This window comes from Mus caroli, unplaced genomic scaffold (genome assembly GCF_978045245.1).
Source record: "Mus caroli unplaced genomic scaffold, Mus_caroli_1 scaffold_13, whole genome shotgun sequence".
Classification (NCBI taxonomy): domain Eukaryota; kingdom Metazoa; phylum Chordata; class Mammalia; order Rodentia; family Muridae; genus Mus; species Mus caroli.
Window position 1 is genome coordinate 64,614,077 of NW_028227268.1, and position 18,868 is coordinate 64,632,944.

The 18,868-nt window shown below is 43.5% G+C and overlaps 1 protein-coding gene across 1 annotated transcript; it reads right to left on the reverse strand.

Moving 5' to 3' along the window:
* Nucleotides 1-1,455: 1,455 nt before the first annotated feature.
* Nucleotides 1,456-17,629, reverse strand: LOC110304493 (protein RoBo-1-like). The gene is given in 9 exon segments (XM_085829998.1): nucleotides 1,456-2,244; nucleotides 2,247-2,275; nucleotides 3,219-3,321; nucleotides 11,737-11,745; nucleotides 12,804-12,941; nucleotides 14,684-14,827; nucleotides 15,288-15,398; nucleotides 15,600-15,689; nucleotides 17,424-17,629. Coding segments are annotated over 8 exon segments (684 nt in total). The 5' UTR covers nucleotides 15,685-15,689; nucleotides 17,424-17,629; the 3' UTR covers nucleotides 1,456-2,179.
* Nucleotides 17,630-18,868: the final 1,239 nt, after the last annotated feature.

Consider the following 18,868-nt stretch of genomic DNA (forward strand, 5'->3'; position numbering starts at 1 on the left):
AGTTATGTCATGAGTGGCCACTAGGTGAAGATGTTCCCCAAAATTTTGTGCCTTTTGATTAGTCGGTTTTGTTTTGTTGAGGTAAGAACTCCCTATGCAGCCTTTGCTGGCTTGGAACTCACTATGTAGACGAGGCTAGCCTCAAACTCATAGAGATCTGCCTGTCTCTCTGCCTCTGTGGGCCACTGTGACTGCATCCCCTTTATCTTGATATGCCTCTCCCTACACCTTGGGTCTCTCTAAAGTGGATTTCCTCTGATCCTCTGTGTGTGTGTGTGTGTGTGTGTGTGTGTGTGTGTGTGTGTGTGTTTCTTATGGATTTGAATACATTTTATTGAGATTTTCATACATGTACATATTACGTTTTAATTAACCCTCCCCCAATTCCCTCCCCTCCAGTTCCTCTTCTGTTCCCATCCCCTGTCTGTCCCTCCCTCCATATGGTCCATTTTTAAACCAACTGAGTTCTCTTAGTGATGCCTGTACACACATGGATGTAGGGCTATCTCCTGGAGCATGGGTAGCCTCTCAGAGGCCATATCCCTGAAGGAAACTCACTCTCCCTCCCAAGAAGCCTTCAGTTGCCTATGGACTCCTCAACTATGGGTGTTACATTATGATCCCCTCTCTCGTCCAGGCAGGGATTTTGGCTGGCTTGATACTGTGTGACATTCAAGCCCAGGAAGATGGCTCAGTGGGTAAGAGCACTTGCTGTGCAAGCCTGGGGACCTGAGTTCAAATACCCAGCACCTACATGGGATTAAATATGGCCACCCATGCCTGTAATCCCAGTGGCTGGGAGTGAAGTGGACCTTCAGATGGAAGGAAGGAAGGAAGGAAGGAAGGAAGGAAGGAAGGAAGGAAGGTGGCAGTCCTCTTCCCTCTCCAGCACCACTAGAAACCAATTGCTCTCAGATCCTCACAACCTTTTATTATCCAACACCCGCCACCACCACCACCACCACCACCCCCACCACCCCATTCCTGCTTTCATGGTGGGGCAGTGGCTGCGTGACTCCATCCTGCTGTGGTGTTTTCCCTCTGACTCTTGAGGTGTCTGTCATCGGTCCACTTCAAAGGCCCCCATGCTGTTTATCACATAAGAGAATAAGGTATGGGGGAAGCTCCATGAGAGTGGAGCCTACAGTGGAGAGTCTGAAAGGAAGCAGGATGGAGAAAAAGAGATGAGCAGACAGTGGATCAAGAGGGAAAAAAAGAAAAGGAAAATGGCTTACACAATCGACTGTCTTCTGGCAATCTGAGTTGTGCCAACTGTTCCACACTGGAGCGACAGCTGGGATGTACCTTCTGTAAGTGTGTATTCACTATGATCACTCATTGTGGGCTCAGTGAAACCCCCACATTTGATAATGATTCTGCTCTGCGAGTGCTGTGGCAAGAGAGTGTTCTAGATTACTTTCTACTGCTGTAATAAACGCCATCCCCCAAAGCAACTTGGAGAGGAAAGTCTTTATTTCATCTTAGGGTTACATCATGGAGGAAAGCCAGGGCAGGAACTCAAGGTAGGAACCAGGAGACAGGAAATGTAGTATCATGGAGGCGCACTGCTTACAGGCTGGCGCCTCAGGCTTATGTTTATCCTCCTTCTTACACCTCCCAGAAACACTTGGCTGGGGATGGTACTGCCCACAGTGGGCTGGGCCCCACATCAAACATCAATCAAGAAAATGCTCCACAAATTTCTCTACAAGCCAGTCTGATGGAGGCATTTTTCTCTGTTGAGGTTCTCTCTTCCCAGGTGACCCTGGTTTGTGTCAAGTTGACAAGACAAGATTGTTTGTTTGTTTGTTTGTATGTTTGTTTTTTCTTTAATTGTATGTATGTGAGTACACTGTGGCTGTCTTCAGACACGCCAGAAGAGAGCATCTGATCCCAGTACAGATGGTTGTGAGCCACCATGTGGTTGCTGGGAATTGAACTCATGATCTCTGGGAAAGCAGTCAGTGCTCTTAACCTCTAAACCATCTCTCCAGTCCAAGGCAAGATCTTTACAGAAATGATCAAATTAAAATAAGACCACTTTAGCAGGTCCTGATCCTTGCTATTCTTATTAAAAGGGGGATTTTGATGCTACTACGTTTCCAAGGATGATGTCTTAGTTACTTTTCTATTACTGTGAAGTCCCCATGACCCCAAAGAAATTTCTAAAAGAAAGAGTTTATTGGGGGTTCACAGTTCCAGAGGATAACTCCATAACCGTCATGGTGGGGAGCATAGCAGCAGGCAGGCATGGTGTTGAAGCAGTAGCCGAGAGCTCATATCTTGAAACAACAACCATGAAGCAGAGAGCTAATAATGAATGTCTCTCAAACCCCACCACTACACCTCCTAATCCCTCCCAAATAGTCCCTCCAACTGGGATCCAGGTATTCAAACATGTGAGCCTATGAGAGCTATTCTTATTTAAATTCCACAGAAGGCAAAGTGACAAGTAAAATGCAAAGTAACCTTTTAACTTGACCATTCTGGTGGCCTGTCTGGAATTCTGGGATCTTCCCTACTATAGGAAATGGGACTGTTTTATCCCCTGGTCTGTTTCCTGCCATGATGGTTTATAGTGATTGTCAACTTAAATCACCCTGAAGACAAATCTCCGAGCTTATCTGTGAAAGTTTCTATGTTGGGTCTTTGAGTTGGGACTATGGACACGAGTGGCAGCAGTTCATGAGCTGGGGTCTGGGAGTGAACAAAGGGGAGAGATCAAGCTGAGCATCCATGCTCTCCTGCCTCTGCTTCCTGACTGTAGGTGTGACATAACCAGCTGCCTCAAGATAGGTCGAACTCTCAGTTCCAGGCCAGCTTTATCCACACAGGGAACTACAGCTAGCCAGAGGTACATAGTGAGAGCCTTTCAAAAAAAGATAAAAAAATAAAAATAAATCTTTTCATTAGCAATGGACAGTTGCAAATTAAGAGTGTAAATTGTTAATACTGTAAAAGGCTGTTCCCTGGGGTGTGTGGCTGAGGGTGTGAATAGGGACAAGAAAGAGATCAGTCTCATGAAATGTTCTGTGTCCAGAAAGAAAAAAGAAGGAGTCTCAATCAACCACTGGTTTTTATATATCCTCTGTTGGGTAAAGGAGTCACCAAAGGTTGTGGGTGTGTTTAAATGTGAAAGATCATGGGAGTGGCAGTCCCCAAAGGATCAAAGCAAGGCTTTCATTAGAAAAAGACTCGTCAAAACAGATAGGATAGGCCTGAGCAGAGGGCTCCCATTGACACAGGAGGTATCAAATTTAAGATTATCTGTGATGGTCAAGTTCTTCAGGTTGCAGGCAGTCTTGGTCGCACAGCCCATGACTTTATCTTAATGATGTCTTGGTTCTCTTCCGTTCCTGTTAGTGAAAAGACCCAAGAATCACTCTTTCGCTCTCGTTTCATCTCCCCTCCTCACCCACATCCTTTGAAAGGAAACTGCCAAAATGGTCCAGAATCCACCACTCCCACCTCTGTGTGAGATCATGAGCACTGCTCCATCCATGTAGAAGCTGGGCCTTCTTGTCCTCTGGCCCTACTGTCTCTTCTGTATAGAAGGAACCTTAAAATGACCCTTGTGTCTCAGACACAAGACTAACAATGAGGCCTCTGGGTACCCATTCAGCAGGACAGATGAGTTTGATGCAGGAGAGGATGAAGGCTAGATGCAGGGTCTCAACTTTTGGCTAAAACCCTTCAGGTATAACTTGCCTTCCCCACTCTACCCTTTCTCTCCTTCCCCACCTGGAGGGAAATATTGTGGATCTCTCACAAACTGACATCCTTCTGAGGGCTTTGAGTTCCCTCTGAGGATAACTATAGAATGCACAGGACATCTCTTTCCAAGGTAAGCTGAGATAGAAGCCTGTCCCACTGTACATGGTTTGAATCATCTTTTGAATTCTGTGATGCCCTATTTTCCTCATTCACATCAACTCCTCTGGACAAAGGGCCCTTCCCTTGCTTGCCCCAGGACTTCTTGTCTGTCAGAACTCTTTCTTAATAAAAGTGCAGCTTGCCTCCAGTCCCAACAAAATCCCAGTCCACCACTTAATCAGCTCCCAAAAAGCCACTGAGTCTATGGTTCCATGCAGTTTTCCATATATTGTTCAGGAAAGACTTGTCAGCCCCTCCCTCTAACTGTGCATTCCAGAAAGAAAAATCCTACAGCTCTTTCCCAAGTTCCTGTCTCAATGGCAGATGGGCCCTGTCAGGAGCCACCTAGGAAAGGTAAGGCTAGCAGATGACTTTTATGAACTTGGCCCACCATTTTGTTTTGCTTTGTTTTGGTTTTGGTTTTGTTTGTTTTGTATGGTCTGTGATAGGTGAGCTCTGAGAGACAAGGACCAAGAGACTTCATCCCTAAATTGCTTCTTCCTGTTGCTATGCCTCTTCTATCACTACTACATAGTCTAACAATCCCTGGGCATCCACCTACCCTATTGGGCAAATTTCCTGCAGATCAACATGAGGATGAACTTTTATGAATTAATGCTGATTAGATAAATGAATGATTTTATAGAATGCCTGGTTTGATTCAAATGATATTTTTTTAAAAAGAATGTTTTAAGAAATGTTTTTAGTTGTTTTACTAGAAAACTGTAATAAGGTTAGAATCAAGAATAGAATGTGCCCACTCCTCAGAATAGTAAGTAAAGGCTGCATAATAAGAAATACAATGAGCTTTCATAATTCCACAAAAAAAAAAAAAGACATATAGAGCTTGGGACAAATTTGTGTTCAAGTAAAAACATTCAGGTCCAAGGATGAAGCCACTGTGTGCACTGTGATGCGGCTAGGCCATGTAAAAACTGGTGCTTTGCGCTGCCAATGAGCTTACAGTATGGAACACTGCTTTCAACTTGTTATTGAAACCTTTCGATAACTCTTCTCTTTTGTAACATTTTATCTAAGAGGTAATTCTTTCTTAAGTAGAGAACTTTTGTCTAAGAACTATTAAAAGCTGAAAGCAATAAAGAAGGTGGCGTACAAGTCCCTTCCAGTCCACTCCAGCACCAGGGTGCCTTGCCCGCAGAGTCTCCGGACACCCACAAGGACCCCCACAGGATCCCCCACGGGATCCTAAGACCTCTGGTGAGTGGAACACAGCGTCTGCTCCAATCCAATCATGCCGGACCTGAGACTGCATTAACTAGGGAAGCAGATAACCCGGCCTGATCAGGGCACAAGTCCCTTCCAGTCCACTCCAGCATCAGGGTGCCTTGCACTCGGAGTTTTCAGACACCCCCAAGGTCCTCACAGGACTCTCCACGGGATCTTAAGACCTCTGGTGAGTGGAACACAACTTCTACCAGGAGGCAGGTTCGAACACCAGATATCTGGGCACCTTCCCTGCAAGAAGAGAGCTTGCCTGCAGAGAATACTCTGACCACTGAAACTAAGGAGAAAGCTAGTCTCCCAGGTCTGCTGAGAGAGGCTAACAGAGTCACCTGAGGAACAAGCTCTAACCAGAGACAACTATAACAACTAGCTTCAGAGATTACCAGATGGCAAAAGGCAAACGTAAAAATCCTACTAACAGAAATCAAGACCACTCACCATCATCAGAACGCAGCACTCCCACCCCACCTAGTCCTGGGCACCCCAACACAGCAGAAAATCTAGACCCAGATTTAAAAGCATATCTCATGATGATGGTAGAGGACATCAAGAAGGGCTTTAATAACTCATTTAAAGAAATAAGGAGAACACAGCTAAACAGGTAGAAGATCTTAAAGAGGAAACACAAAAATCCCTTAAAGAATTGCAGGAAAACACGAACAAACAGGTGATGGAATTGAATAAAACCATCCAAGACATAAAAAGGGAAGTAGACACAATAAAGAAAACCCAAAGTGAGGCAACACTGGAGATAGAAACCCGAGGAAAGAAATCTGGAACCATAGATGCGAGTATCAGCAATAGAATACAAGAGATGGAAGAGAGAATCTCAGGTGCAGAAGATTCCATAGAGAACATCGGCACAACAATCAAAGGAAATACAAAACGCAAAAAGATCCTAACTCAAAACATCCAGGAAATCCAGGACACAATGAAAAGACCAAACCTACGGAAAATAGGAGTTGATGAGAATGAAGATTTTCAACTTAAAGGGCCAGCAAATATCTTCAACAAAATTATAGAAGAAAACTTCCCAAACCTAAAGAATGACATGCCCATGAACATACAAGAAGCCTACAGAACTCCAAATAGACTATATCAGAAAAGAAATTCCTCCCGACACATAATAATCAGAACAACAAATGCTCTAAATAAAGAGAGAATATTAAAAGCAGTAAGGGAAAAAGGTCAAGTAACATATAAAGGCAGACCTATCAGAATTACACCAGCCTTTTCACCAGAGACTATGAAAGCCAGAAAAGCCAGGACAGATGTTATACAGACACTAAGAGAACACAAATGCCAGACCAGGCTACTATAACCGGCCAAACTCTCAATTACCATAGATGGAGAAAACAAAGTATTCCACGACAAAACCAAATTCACACATTATCTTTCCACGAATCCAGCCCTTCAATGGATAATAACAGAAAAAAAAAAACAATGCAAAGACAGAAATCACGCCCTAGAAAAAGCAAGAAAGTAATCCCTCAACAAACCAAAAAGAAGACAGCCACAAGAACAGAAAAGAACAGAATGCCAACTCTAACAACAAAAATAAAAGGAAGCAACAATTACTTTTCCATAATATCTCTTAATATCAATGGACTCAATTCCCCAATAAAAAGACATAGACTAACAGACTGGCTACACAAACAGGACCCAACATTCTGCTGCTTACAGGAAACCCATCTCAGGGAAAAAGACAGACACTACCTCAGAGTGAAAGGCTGGAAAACAATTTTCCAAGCAAATGGTCTGAAGAAACAAGCTGGAGTAGCCATTCTAATATCGAATAAAATCGACTTCCAAACCAAAGTTATCAAAAAAGACAAGGAGGGACACTTGATACTCATCAAAGGTAAAATCCTCCAAGAGGAACTCTCAATTCTGAATATCTATGCTCCAAATGCAATGGCAGCCACATTCATTAAAGACACTTTAGTAAAGCTCAAAGCACACATTGCACCTCACACAATAATAGTAGGAGACTTCAACACACCACTTTCATCAATGGACAGATCGTGGAAACAGAAACTAAACAGGGACACAGTGAAACTAACAGAAGTTATGAAACAAATGTACTTATGAAACAAATGTACAATTCCACCAGAGAACTCCTAAACCTGATAAACAGCTTCGGTGAAGTAGCTAGATATAAAATTAACTCAAATAAGTCAATGGCCTTTCTCTACACAAAGAATAAACAGGCTGAGAATGAAATTAGGGAAACAACACCCTTCTCAATAGTCACAAATAATATAAAATATCTTGGCGTGACTCTAACTAAGGAAGTGAAAGATCTGTATAATAAAAACTTCAAGTCTCTGAAAAAAGAAATTATAGAAGATCTCAGAAGATGGAAAGATCTCCCATGCTCATGGATTGGCAGGATCAACATTGTAAAAATGGCTATCTTGCCAAAATATCTACAGAACATTTTATCCTAAAACAAAAGGATATACCTTCTTCTCAGCACCTCATGGGACCTTCTCCAAAACTGACCATATAATTGGTCACAAAACAGGCCTCAACAGATACAAAAATATTGAAATTGTCCCATGCATCCTATCAGACCACCATGGACTAAGGCTGATCTTCAATAACAACATAAATAATGGAAAGCCAACATTCACGTGCAAACTGAACAACACTCTTCTCAATGATACCTTGGTCAAGGAAGGAATAAAGAAAGAAATTAAAGACTTTTTAGAGTTTAATGAAAATGAAGCCACAACATACCCGAACCTATGGGACACAATGAAAGCATTTCTAAGAGGGAAACTCATAGCTCTGAGTGCCTCCAAAAAGAAACTAGAGAGAGCACACAGTAGCAGCTTGACAACACATCTAAATGCTCTAGAAAAAAAGGAAAAAAACTCACCCAAGAGGAGTAGCAGGAAATAATCAAACTCAGGGGTGAAATCAACCAAGTGGAAACAAGAAGAACTATTCAAAGAATTAACCAAACTCGGAGTTGGTTCTTTGAGAAAATCAACAAGATAGATAAACCCTTAGCTAGACTCACTACAGGGCACAGGGACAGCATCCTAATTAACAAAATCAGAAATGAAAAGGGAGACATAACAACAGATCCTGAAGACATCCAAAACACCATCAGATCCTTCTACAAAAGGCTATACTCAGCAAAACTGGAAAACCTGGACAAAATGGACAAATTTCTAGACAGATACCAGGTACCTAAGTTAAATCAGGATCAAATTAATGATCTAAACAGTCCCATATCCCCTAAAGAAATAGAAGCAGTCATTAATAGTCTCCCAGCCAAAAACAGCCCAGGACCAGATGGGTTTAGTGCAGAGTTCTACCAGACCTTCAAAGAAGACCTAATTCCAGTTCTGCACAAACTATTCCACAAAATAGAAGTAGAAGGAACTCTACCCAACTCACTCTATGAAGCCACAATTACTCTGATACCTAAACCACAGAAAGATCCAACAAAGATAGACAACTTCAGACCAATTTCCCTTATGAATATCGATGCAAAATTCCTCAATAAAATTCTTGCTAACCGAATCCAAGAACACATTAAAGCAATCATCCATCCTGACCAAGTAGGTTTTATTCCAGGGATGCAGGGATGGTTTAATATACAGAAATCCATCAATGTAATCCATTATATAAACAAACTCAAAGACAAAAACCACATGATCATCTCGTTAGATGCGGAAAAAGCATTTTACAAGATCCAACACCCATTCATGATAAAAGTCTTGGAAAGATCACGAATTCAAGGCCCATACCTAAACAAGATAAAAAGCAATCTACAGCAAACCGGTAGCCAACATCAAAGTAAATGGTGAGAAGCTGGAAGCAATCCCACTAAAATGAGGGAATAGACAAGGCTGCCCACTTTCTCCCTACCTCTTCAACATAGTACTTGAAGTCCTAGCCAGAGCAATTCTGTTGGGAGCTATTAAGACAACTCTTGATCTATAAATTGGGCCTCTCTCCCCGAGAAGAAAAAGGGATCAAGCGGGCCACCGACACATGGATTCCAAGAACAACCACGGGATGTTCCAGCCCTAAGTCATCTCTGATGTTCTGACCACACCTGGATACCACCAAGTTCCTGCTTCCCCATGTAGCTGCCAAAAGAAAGAATTTCTATTGCCCCCCTCCCATAAGTACTTCTTCTTCTGCTTGTATTGCCCTAATCCTCCCACTGATAAGTATCGGTACTTCCCCTTTTGCTTGTGCATTTAAGCCTTGGGCCTTTCTCAAAATATTGGAGCCTTGATGCATTCCAGAACAGTTTCCGTGTCTTTATTCGCACAAGGCCCTCTTCCCTCTCTACCCCCCATTTGGTTCTTAAGAGAAGGTCCCCTCGAGACCCTCGAATAACTGGACCTGCTGGACAGGTCACAATTCGACAACAAAAGGAGATCAAGGGGATACAAATTGGAGAAGATGAAGTCAAAATATCACTTTTTGCAGATGATATGATAGTATATATAAGTGACCCTAAAAATTCCACCAGAGAACTCCTAAACCTGATAAACAGCTTCGGTGAAGTAGCTAGATATAAAATTAACTCAAACAAGTCAATGGCCTTTCTCTACACAAAGAATAAACAGGCTGAGAATGAAATTAGGGAAACAACACCCTTCTCAATAGTCACAAATAATATAAAATATCTTGGCGTGACTCTAACTAAGGAAGTGAAAGATCTGTATAATAAAAACTTCAAGTCTCTGAAAAAAGAAATTATAGAAGATCTCAGAAGATGGAAAGATCTCCCATGCTCATGGATTGGCAGGATCAACATTGTAAAAATGGCTATCTTGCCAAAAGCAATCTACAGATTCAATGCAATCCCCATCAAAATTCCAACTCAATTCTTCAACGAATTAGAAAGTGCAATCTGCAAATTCATCTGGAATAACAAAAAACCTAGGATAGCAAAAACTCTTCTCAAGGATAAAAGAACCTCTGGTGGAATCACCATGCCTGACCTAAAGCTTTACTACAGAGCAATTGTGATAAAAACTGTGTGGTACTGGTATAGTGACAGACAAATAGACAAATGGAATAGAATTGAAGACCCAGAAATGAACCTACATACCTACGGTCACTTGATCTTCGACAAGGGGCTAAAAACATCCAGTGGAAGAAAGACAGCATTTTCAACAAATGGTGCTGGCACAACTGGTTGTTAACATGTAGAAGAATGTGAATCGATCCATTCCTATCTCCTTGTACTAAGGTCAAGTCTAAGTGGATCAAGGAACTTCACATAAAATCAGAGACACTGAAACTTATAGAGGAGAATGTGGGGAAAAGCCTTGAAGATATGGGCACAGGGGAAAAACTCTTGAATAGAACAGCAATGGCTTGTGCTGTAAGATCGAATTGACAAGTGGGACCTCATGAAACTGCAAAGATTCTGCAAGGCAAAAGACACCATCAATAAGACAAAAAAACCACCAACAGATTGGGAAAGGATCTTTACCTATCCTAAATCAGATAAGGGACTAATATCCAATATATATAAAGAACTCAAGAAGGTGGACTCCAGAAAGTCAAATAACCCCATTAAAAAATGGGGCTCAGAACTGAACAAAGAATTCTCACCTGAGGAATACCGAATGGCAGAGAAGCACCTGAAAAAATGTTCAACATCCTTAATCATCAGGGAAATGCAAATCAAAACAACCCTGAGATTCCACCTCACACCAGTCAGAATGGCTAAGATCAAAAATTCAGGTGACAGCAGATGCTGGCGAGGATGTGGAGAAAGAGGAACATTCCTCCATTGTTGGTGGGATTGCAAGCTTGTACAACCACTCTGGAAATCAGTCTGGCGGTTCCTCAGAAAATTGGACATAGTACTACCGGAGGATCCAGCAATACCTCTCCTGGGCATATATCCAGAAGATGTCCCAACCGGTAAGAAGGACACATGCTCCACTATGTTCATAGCAGCCCTATTTATAATAGCCAGAAGCTGGAAAGAACCCAGATGCCCCTCAACAGAGGAATGGATACAGAAATTATGGTACATTTACACAATGGAGTACTACTCAGCTATTAAAAAGAATGAATTTATGAAATTCCTAGCCAAATGGATGGACCTGGAGGGCATCATCTTGAGTGAGGTAACACAATCACAAAGGAACTCACACAATATGTATTCACTGATAAGTGGATATTAGCCCAAAACTTAGGATACCCAAGATATAAGATACAATTTGCTAAACGCATGAAACTCAAGAAGAATGAAGACCAAAGTGTGGACAATATGCCCCTTCTTAGAATTGGGAACAAAACACCCAGGGAAGGAGTTACAGAGACAAAGTTTGGAGCTGTGATGAAAGGATGGACCATCTAGAGACTGCCATATCCAGGGATCCATCCCATAATCAGTTTCCAAACGCTGACACCATTGCATACACTAGCAAGATTTTGCTGAAAGGACCCAAATATAGCTGTCTCTTGTGAGACGATGCCGGGGCCTAGCAAACACAAGAGTGGATGCTCACAATCAGCTATTGGATGTATCACAGGGCTCCCAATGGAGAAGCTAGAGAAAGTACCCAAGGAGCTAAAGGGATCTGCAACCCTATAGTTGGAACAACATGATGAACTAACCAATACCCCGGAGCTCTTGTCTCTAGCTGCATATGTATCGAAAGATGGCCTAGTCGGCCATCACTGGAAAGAGAGGCCCATTGGACTTGCATACTTTATATGCCCCATGCCAGGGCCAAAAGAATGGGAATGGGTGGGTAGGGAAGTGGGGGGTGGTATGGGGGACTTTTGGGATAGCATTGGAAATGTAATTGAGGAAAATATGCAATAAAAAATATTAAAAAAAAAAAAAAACATTGCTTTTCTAAATTTAGAGTGACACCAGGTAAAACTTGAGCTCTTGTGCATAGGCTTTGGTTGCCACATTGGCCGCAGTGGTAAAGACATCTGGTTCTGAAGTGCCATCACCCTACACCTCCAGGACATCACAGCAACACAGGTGCGCAAATCTAACTCTTCTGTTGGGAGCAGTTACATTCCTTCACCCCCATCTCTTCCCTGCCACCCTTAACGCTTGCCTTCCAACAAATGACTCCTTCCAAACCTTAGAAGCACGTGGCCCCATATGAGCACTTTCTCTGTGTGGAGACAGGTTTCAAAGATGCCCCACACAGTCTCTTGGCAGCTCCCATCCGTGTCCAATCAGGGTTGCTCTAAACTACCAACAGTCTACAAGAGGAAATGATGTGTCACTTCTGAGATAGAGCTCCCCGTCTCTCTCTCTCTCTCTCTCTCTCTCTCTCTCTCTCTCTCTCTCTCTCTCTCTCTCTCTCTCTGTGTGTGTGTGTGTGTGTGTGTGTGTGTGTGTGTGTGTGTGTCTACTTTACATCTGCTCTGAGGAAAGCCATCAGTTAACCATGAGAACATTGCAGTAGACTAGAAAAAGATCATAAGTAAAAGAATTGAAACTCACCAGAAACCACAAGTGACCTGGGAAACAGAAACTGACAAATGAACACAGCAACCTCTAAACACCCTGGGCCAGGCCCATTGCACCTGGCCATTCTCCAGTTATAGACCCACACATACTGAGATGTAACAAATGGTCCACTGTTTTCAGTTGCTACATTTGGCATAATTCAATACATAATAATGAGTGACCTTCAGTGCCTTTAACAAAACATCCGAGGGACTAATCATACCTCTGCTAGTAGCCTTAACGCACATCGTCTCCTCCCCCGTGCACTTTAGTAAAACAGGTCTACATGTGCCACATTCACTGTAGCAGGCAGGACATTCAACGCCATTGGGTTCTGAAGATAATGCAGGCACTGAATGGAGAGAGAAAAGTTTTCATCTTGGGAAATAGAAAGAAGAAACAGCTGAGAACATGTCTATCCTCTCTGCTCATCTAATACAGGTTGTTTTCCACAATTCTACCAAAAATCATTGCAGTGAGGATGAGCTGGGAGGAGGCTCAGGAGAAGGCACTGGGGTGTGAGTGCCAGGTAGAACCTCATGGGAGTTCAGAGCCGTCCTCGCTTTCATCAGTTATTCTGTTCTCTATCTTGGAGGGAAAGTCCTAGATAATGGGAGAGGAGAGAATCTGTTTTCTTTCTTTCTTTCTCTCCTTCTTTTTTTTTCTTTCTTTTTTTCAAAGCAACTAGCAGAATTTTATTATTCCCATAATAGACAATGCGAAGACAAAGGAGACAAGGACAACACTCTGACTCCTACCACAAATGAATGCTACAGTCTCAGTGGTTCAACATATGAAAATGTATGTAAAGAAAAAAAATAACCCAGAGAAATATAAATATTCAGGTATTTTCAGCATGATACAATGTACTTAAAAAGCCAACAGAGCAGTATTTTTGTAATGGTAAGTGTAACTCTGATGGTGACTTAAAATGCCAAAGCACACCTTTTTCCTATCCTCCTCCCTAATCTGGACTGAGGGTTACAGAATTACAAAAACATTGTATGATAGAAACACGTTTAGTGCTCAGAGACAAAAAACTCTCCTTATTGTAATGCATCAAGATGCACATATTGACTTTAGGACTGCCAGTCCCTGTTATATGCCGATAAAGAAAGCAGGCCACAATACTTTATAATCAAACCCAGGCAACGTTATACTAAAAATATATGTGTGTATGTGTATGTATGTATGTATGTATGTACACCACACCTATTTTGGGAAAAAAAAAAGGTGTCTTGGTGAAAATGATCCTGAAAATATTCACTGATGAATATTATATACAAAACATTCAATTTAAAATGGTGCACACCTTTAATCCCAGCACTTGGGAGGCAGAGGCAGGTGGATTTCTGAGTTCAAGGCCAGCCTGGTCTACAGAGTGAGTTCCAGGACAGCCAGGGCTACACAGAGAAACCCTGTCTCGAAAAACCAAAAAAAAAAAAAAAAAAAAATATTAAAGTATTTCTGTGCAGTCCCATGTGTTCATTCCACCCGCAAACTACTTTTGCGCTAATGCAGTCCTAAGGCAGTTCCCTTCACAGCGGTGTTGACTCTCTCAACAGCAAGATCCGCAGCACAGACAAACCAGCAGTACAGACAGACAGAGGTCACGCAGACAACCTGACACACCTGCTGTTCAAAGAAAAAGATAACCCAGGGATGGCCCAGGTGTGAGCCACACACACCTGTGCTCCCAGCTACTCCAACTTTGGAGGCTGAGGCAGGAGAACTGCTTGAACTTAGAAGTTGAGGACAAGCTTTCAAAACACAGCAAGATTACTTCTCAATAAAACAAATCGTAAACCTGGGGTATTAAGTAGGTGATGGCCAGAGGGGCAGAGCAAAGCAGTTAAGCCATGAGGTGCACATTAGAGAAAATCCCCAAGACCAATTCCTGCCATCTAACCCCCACTCAGTCTACCTCACAGGAGAAGGGCCTGTGTGTAACTCAATCCATTTCCAAGGAGCGGAATGCTGTATACAAAGGAAAGACAAGAATCAGTGCTGTGCCCCAGCACAGTGAGATGAGCCCTCGGAAAAGCAAAGGAGACACGGGGCAGAGAGTAGATGTTCAGAGACAGCTATACTCACCCTTAATGGGCTCTTTGTTACAGTGTTCAGTGTAGCAGCAGCGATGGTCATAGCTCAATGTCAAATGCCTCTTCACTGTTACCGAGAATGCTAGTCCAGTACAACTGTCTTCAGAACAGCCTTTCTGCATGTATGTTTGATATGCTGTGAAGCAAACCCCACCACCATCACCAAGAAGTGTTCTCTTCTGAGACACAGAGGATGAAGCAAGCATCCAGAGGTAATGAGTCTGTCCCTTCATTCTCTCTGTCTTTACGTGTCTTTACTCCAAGAGTCCGTCTGTGATTGTTTAAGAGAACAAATCAACAGAGGGACAGTTTGGTGCAATGGGTATGGGGCCCAGTGGTAGGTTGTTCACTTAGCATGCATGGCGCCATGAATTTGATCCCTAGCATGGAAAAAAAGGGTGGTCTCACTCCTCGTTCTCCAGTAGCCCTGTGAGGTTGATTTAAGAAACAGAACCAGGGTCTCACCTCAGCTCTAACCCTAGAGACTACATCCAGTATCATCATCCCCACTATCTCCCAGAAGCCCACATTCCCAGCTCCATCCTTGAAGGAGCCAAAGGTAAACTAGAAGACTATAAGACTGAGAACTGGCTTACCTCCCAATTCCAGCCATTGGGAGAAACAACCTTTAGAGGATTCACACGTGCTTGAATTAGGATAGCATTCTTTATTAAAGGGTGGTTCTTCTTGTATACAAGCATAACTCTCTGCAAAGTGAAAATAAACATGTTCAGAAAGCCATCCCAGATCTCTGCAGTTACCAACAACCTTTCCCAGGGGTCAAGGAACCATGAATGTCAAAGGGACTCCTGGAGGCTTGAGTGGTCCATGAAGTTCCCCTAAAGCATCTTATTGCCCAACTCCCACTTTTCCCACCCTTGAAACAAAAATTCCCTTGTTCCTCTTACCCACAGAGCTGACAGATAAGTGAGAGATGATGCAGACGGCAAGGAGGCTCTTCAGGACCAAGAACCAGGACATGGTGACCTCCATGAACACTGCACAAGGGACAAGAAAGGACAACGTAATCAGGGCTAAGGGGCTCAGCTTTTGCAACCCAGCAACCCAAATGTCAGGCAATATTGTCTGTTAGTGTTTCATTTGTTCATTCATTCATTCATTCACTCATTTACCATTCATTCTACAAGCTAAATGTTATCAAACACTGACTTTATGCCAGATGTGGCCATTTAGAAAGATGCAAAACTGGAAAAGATGCTACATCCATCACCAAGGTAGCAAAGCAAGTACCATCCTTCCCTGGGAAGAAATTTTGCTCAGGAAGCATTCTTCTTGCATGGCTCTGGAAGGTATTAGATCTCCTTCCACTGCTGAAGAGGCTGAGTTGGTCAAGAAATTACCCCTCTGGGGAGCAGGTAGAGGCTCTCTATGGCTAGAAAGTTCTGGGTCATTGTGCTCATCAGCCCTTTAGCTAAGGACACACATTCACCACTTCCAGAGCCACCATTTCATAAAGAGCTGGCCCCCACCACCATTTGTCACAACCACACACTAGAAATGTTCACCAAGAATTATTCCTGACTTCCTGAGAAACAGAGAAAAATTTAGTGTTCTCAGCTAGAGACAGAAGGAAGGGACCATGTAGGATGAGTGTCAAGGACAGGCTCTCTCTGTCCTCGCTGCTGCTGACTTCTATACCTAGTGGCCATTCTCTTGAAGGTTAAAATATTGTAAATTAAGAGAATCTTTGCATGCAGCCGAGTGTACTAAAGTGCAACTGAACTCTCAGAGACAGAGACCATGAGGACAGTTCTTCCTGTGCCTCTGGTTAGCAAAGGAAGGAAGGGAGGGCATATCAAGGCCTCAGAGCCTCTTGTGAGCTATGCAGGAGTCTTCTGTGTTCAAAAGTTATGAAACGGAGCTTGGCCATCGTGTATGTGGCTAGCATTTTCTCAGGAGAAACCCCAGCATCACTTCAGTAAAGTCCCATCCCTTCCTTTATCCTGGACACATACCCATTTCTGCGGGTGAGGGACTGTGTTTCTCTACACTTTCTTCCTCTTTCTGCCTATTTTTATGCCAAACTCTTGTTAGGACAGATGCACTACATTTTTTTTGCCATGGGGAGAAACAATCAGGGGAACTCACGCATCCTCCACCTTCCTGCCATCATCCAGACTTTGATCACATCCTCTCCAAGTCCAGGCCTGTGTGTTGTGTGTGAGGGCAGAGAGGACCTTCCTGGGAAGCTGATGTGCTGAGTGTGGAAGAAGGCGGGGGCTGCAGGAAAAGCATGTCAGGGACTTCCAGATGCCTCAGAAGTCGGTGTGTAGAGGTATAGGAGGAGGGAAACTGGGATTCTGGGCAAGGGAAAGGGTCCTGTTGCCCACACCAAGTTGACAAGAACTTCGACAGACACAGAAGCATGTTCTTGGAGGTTTGCCACACCCTGGGTGTGGCAGGTGAAGATGACCACAAGGCCTGATCAGGAATCCATTGTCCATTACAAGGAGTACCAGTTAGAGAGCAACCTACTTTCAAGGCCTCTAAGATGATGATGATCAAGGTTAGCTGGGCTAATCCTGATGGTCCTTCTAGGATTATATCACCAGGGCCCCCTTGAATTTTGCCAGCCTAGAAAAGAATCTCAGCTCCCTGCCTTGTAGAAAATCATGAGTTTCCTGATAACCCAGCTCCAAGCCACTTACCTTGGCATCTTCTGCAGGACACTTAGTCAATGCCCAAGGCTGTACATTTCATTCCTCTCTTACCTGCTCAGATTATGAAGGCTTCTAGCTCTGGATCATATCTCCCTGACCAGCTGAGGAAGCTGAGATAGGGAAGGTTTCTGCAAAGATGTGAGGCTAAGAGGTCAGACTTCCAGCAGAGCCCCTTGGATGAGACTTCGATTAACCTCAGCTGGGCTGTCACCTACTGCCAGTGGCCTCAAGTCTACACAGCAGGCCAGTCAGGAATACACTTGCTTGTCACTCTGAACAGCAACCTAAAGCCACTGTCATTTATTAGTGAAGAACAAAGCACACCACCCCCCACTGGCCAGGAACTACCCAGTTGTGTGACAACTTCCTACTCCCAGGCCAAGGCATAGCGAAATCTCCAGGGTGATAACCAATCAGGTATGTGCTAACCTGTGATCACTGTGGGGAAGGTGGCAGATGCAGTTGCATGAGCGTGAGTGCTTTCTGAAGACCTGGAGGATTCACCATCTTTGTTTCCTATCCCATGCACATTTGGCTTCAGGATAGTCCCACAGACCCCCTCAAGGACTTTCCATCCTATGCTCATTCTTGGGACCAGAAATGTCATACTTCAGACTGTGGCAGGCAACAGGGCATCTGCAGAGACCCAGATACCCAGAGATGACAGACATTCTTTCTCAGGCCGTGGTATCATCCTGTGATCTGACAACCCTGAGTTGCAGGTGAGCCTTTATCCAACGGGTGTCTTAAGAAGTCCCTCTCCTCTCCATGGGTCTCCTCTCATTAGAGGAATCTGATACCTGGCCCTAGTGTCTGTAAGAGAAGAGGGCTGGGCTTCATCTTGGGAGATATCTGACTTCCAGGACACCAGAGCCAAGCCTGCTGAGAGGCAATGTATGAATTGCAGACTTCAAGATGTAATTAGAGTTATTGAAAATCAGAGCTTAGGCCTGACAGCTTTAATCAGCCAGGTCTGATGCCTGTTAATAAAGCCAACTAAACAAGTAAAAATAAAGAACATTAAAAAAAGAGATGTTCTCAATGTGGCCACACTGGGAAGAGGGACAAAGAGGTTGGTGACCTACCTCCCAAGTCTATCTTTAGGAGCATCATGAAGTTGGTTCTTAAGTATAGAACCAGTTATGTGCCTATATAAGTAGTCCTGGCCTAAGCAGGAACTCCCCCTACCCCTCCCCCCATTACTCTCTAGGCTCCAGTCTCTCCTGTAAGGCAATTTAGCAAATTATTAAAACTGTGAAATATTTCTCGGAGGCAGATCTACCTCTGGCTAAGGTCTTTTTCTTCTGTCAGCATCAGATTCCTCAGAGACTTTCACTTCCTTGGTGGAAGTGGGGAACCCAAGTATCTCCCTAGAATGTCCACCTTCCTGCCCAGCAGGCCAGTTACCCTGGTGTGTGTGTGTGTGTGTAGGTTGGTGCCTCACTCAACCAAGACATAATCTGTTCCTAATGGACAATAGATCCCCAGAGGATGAG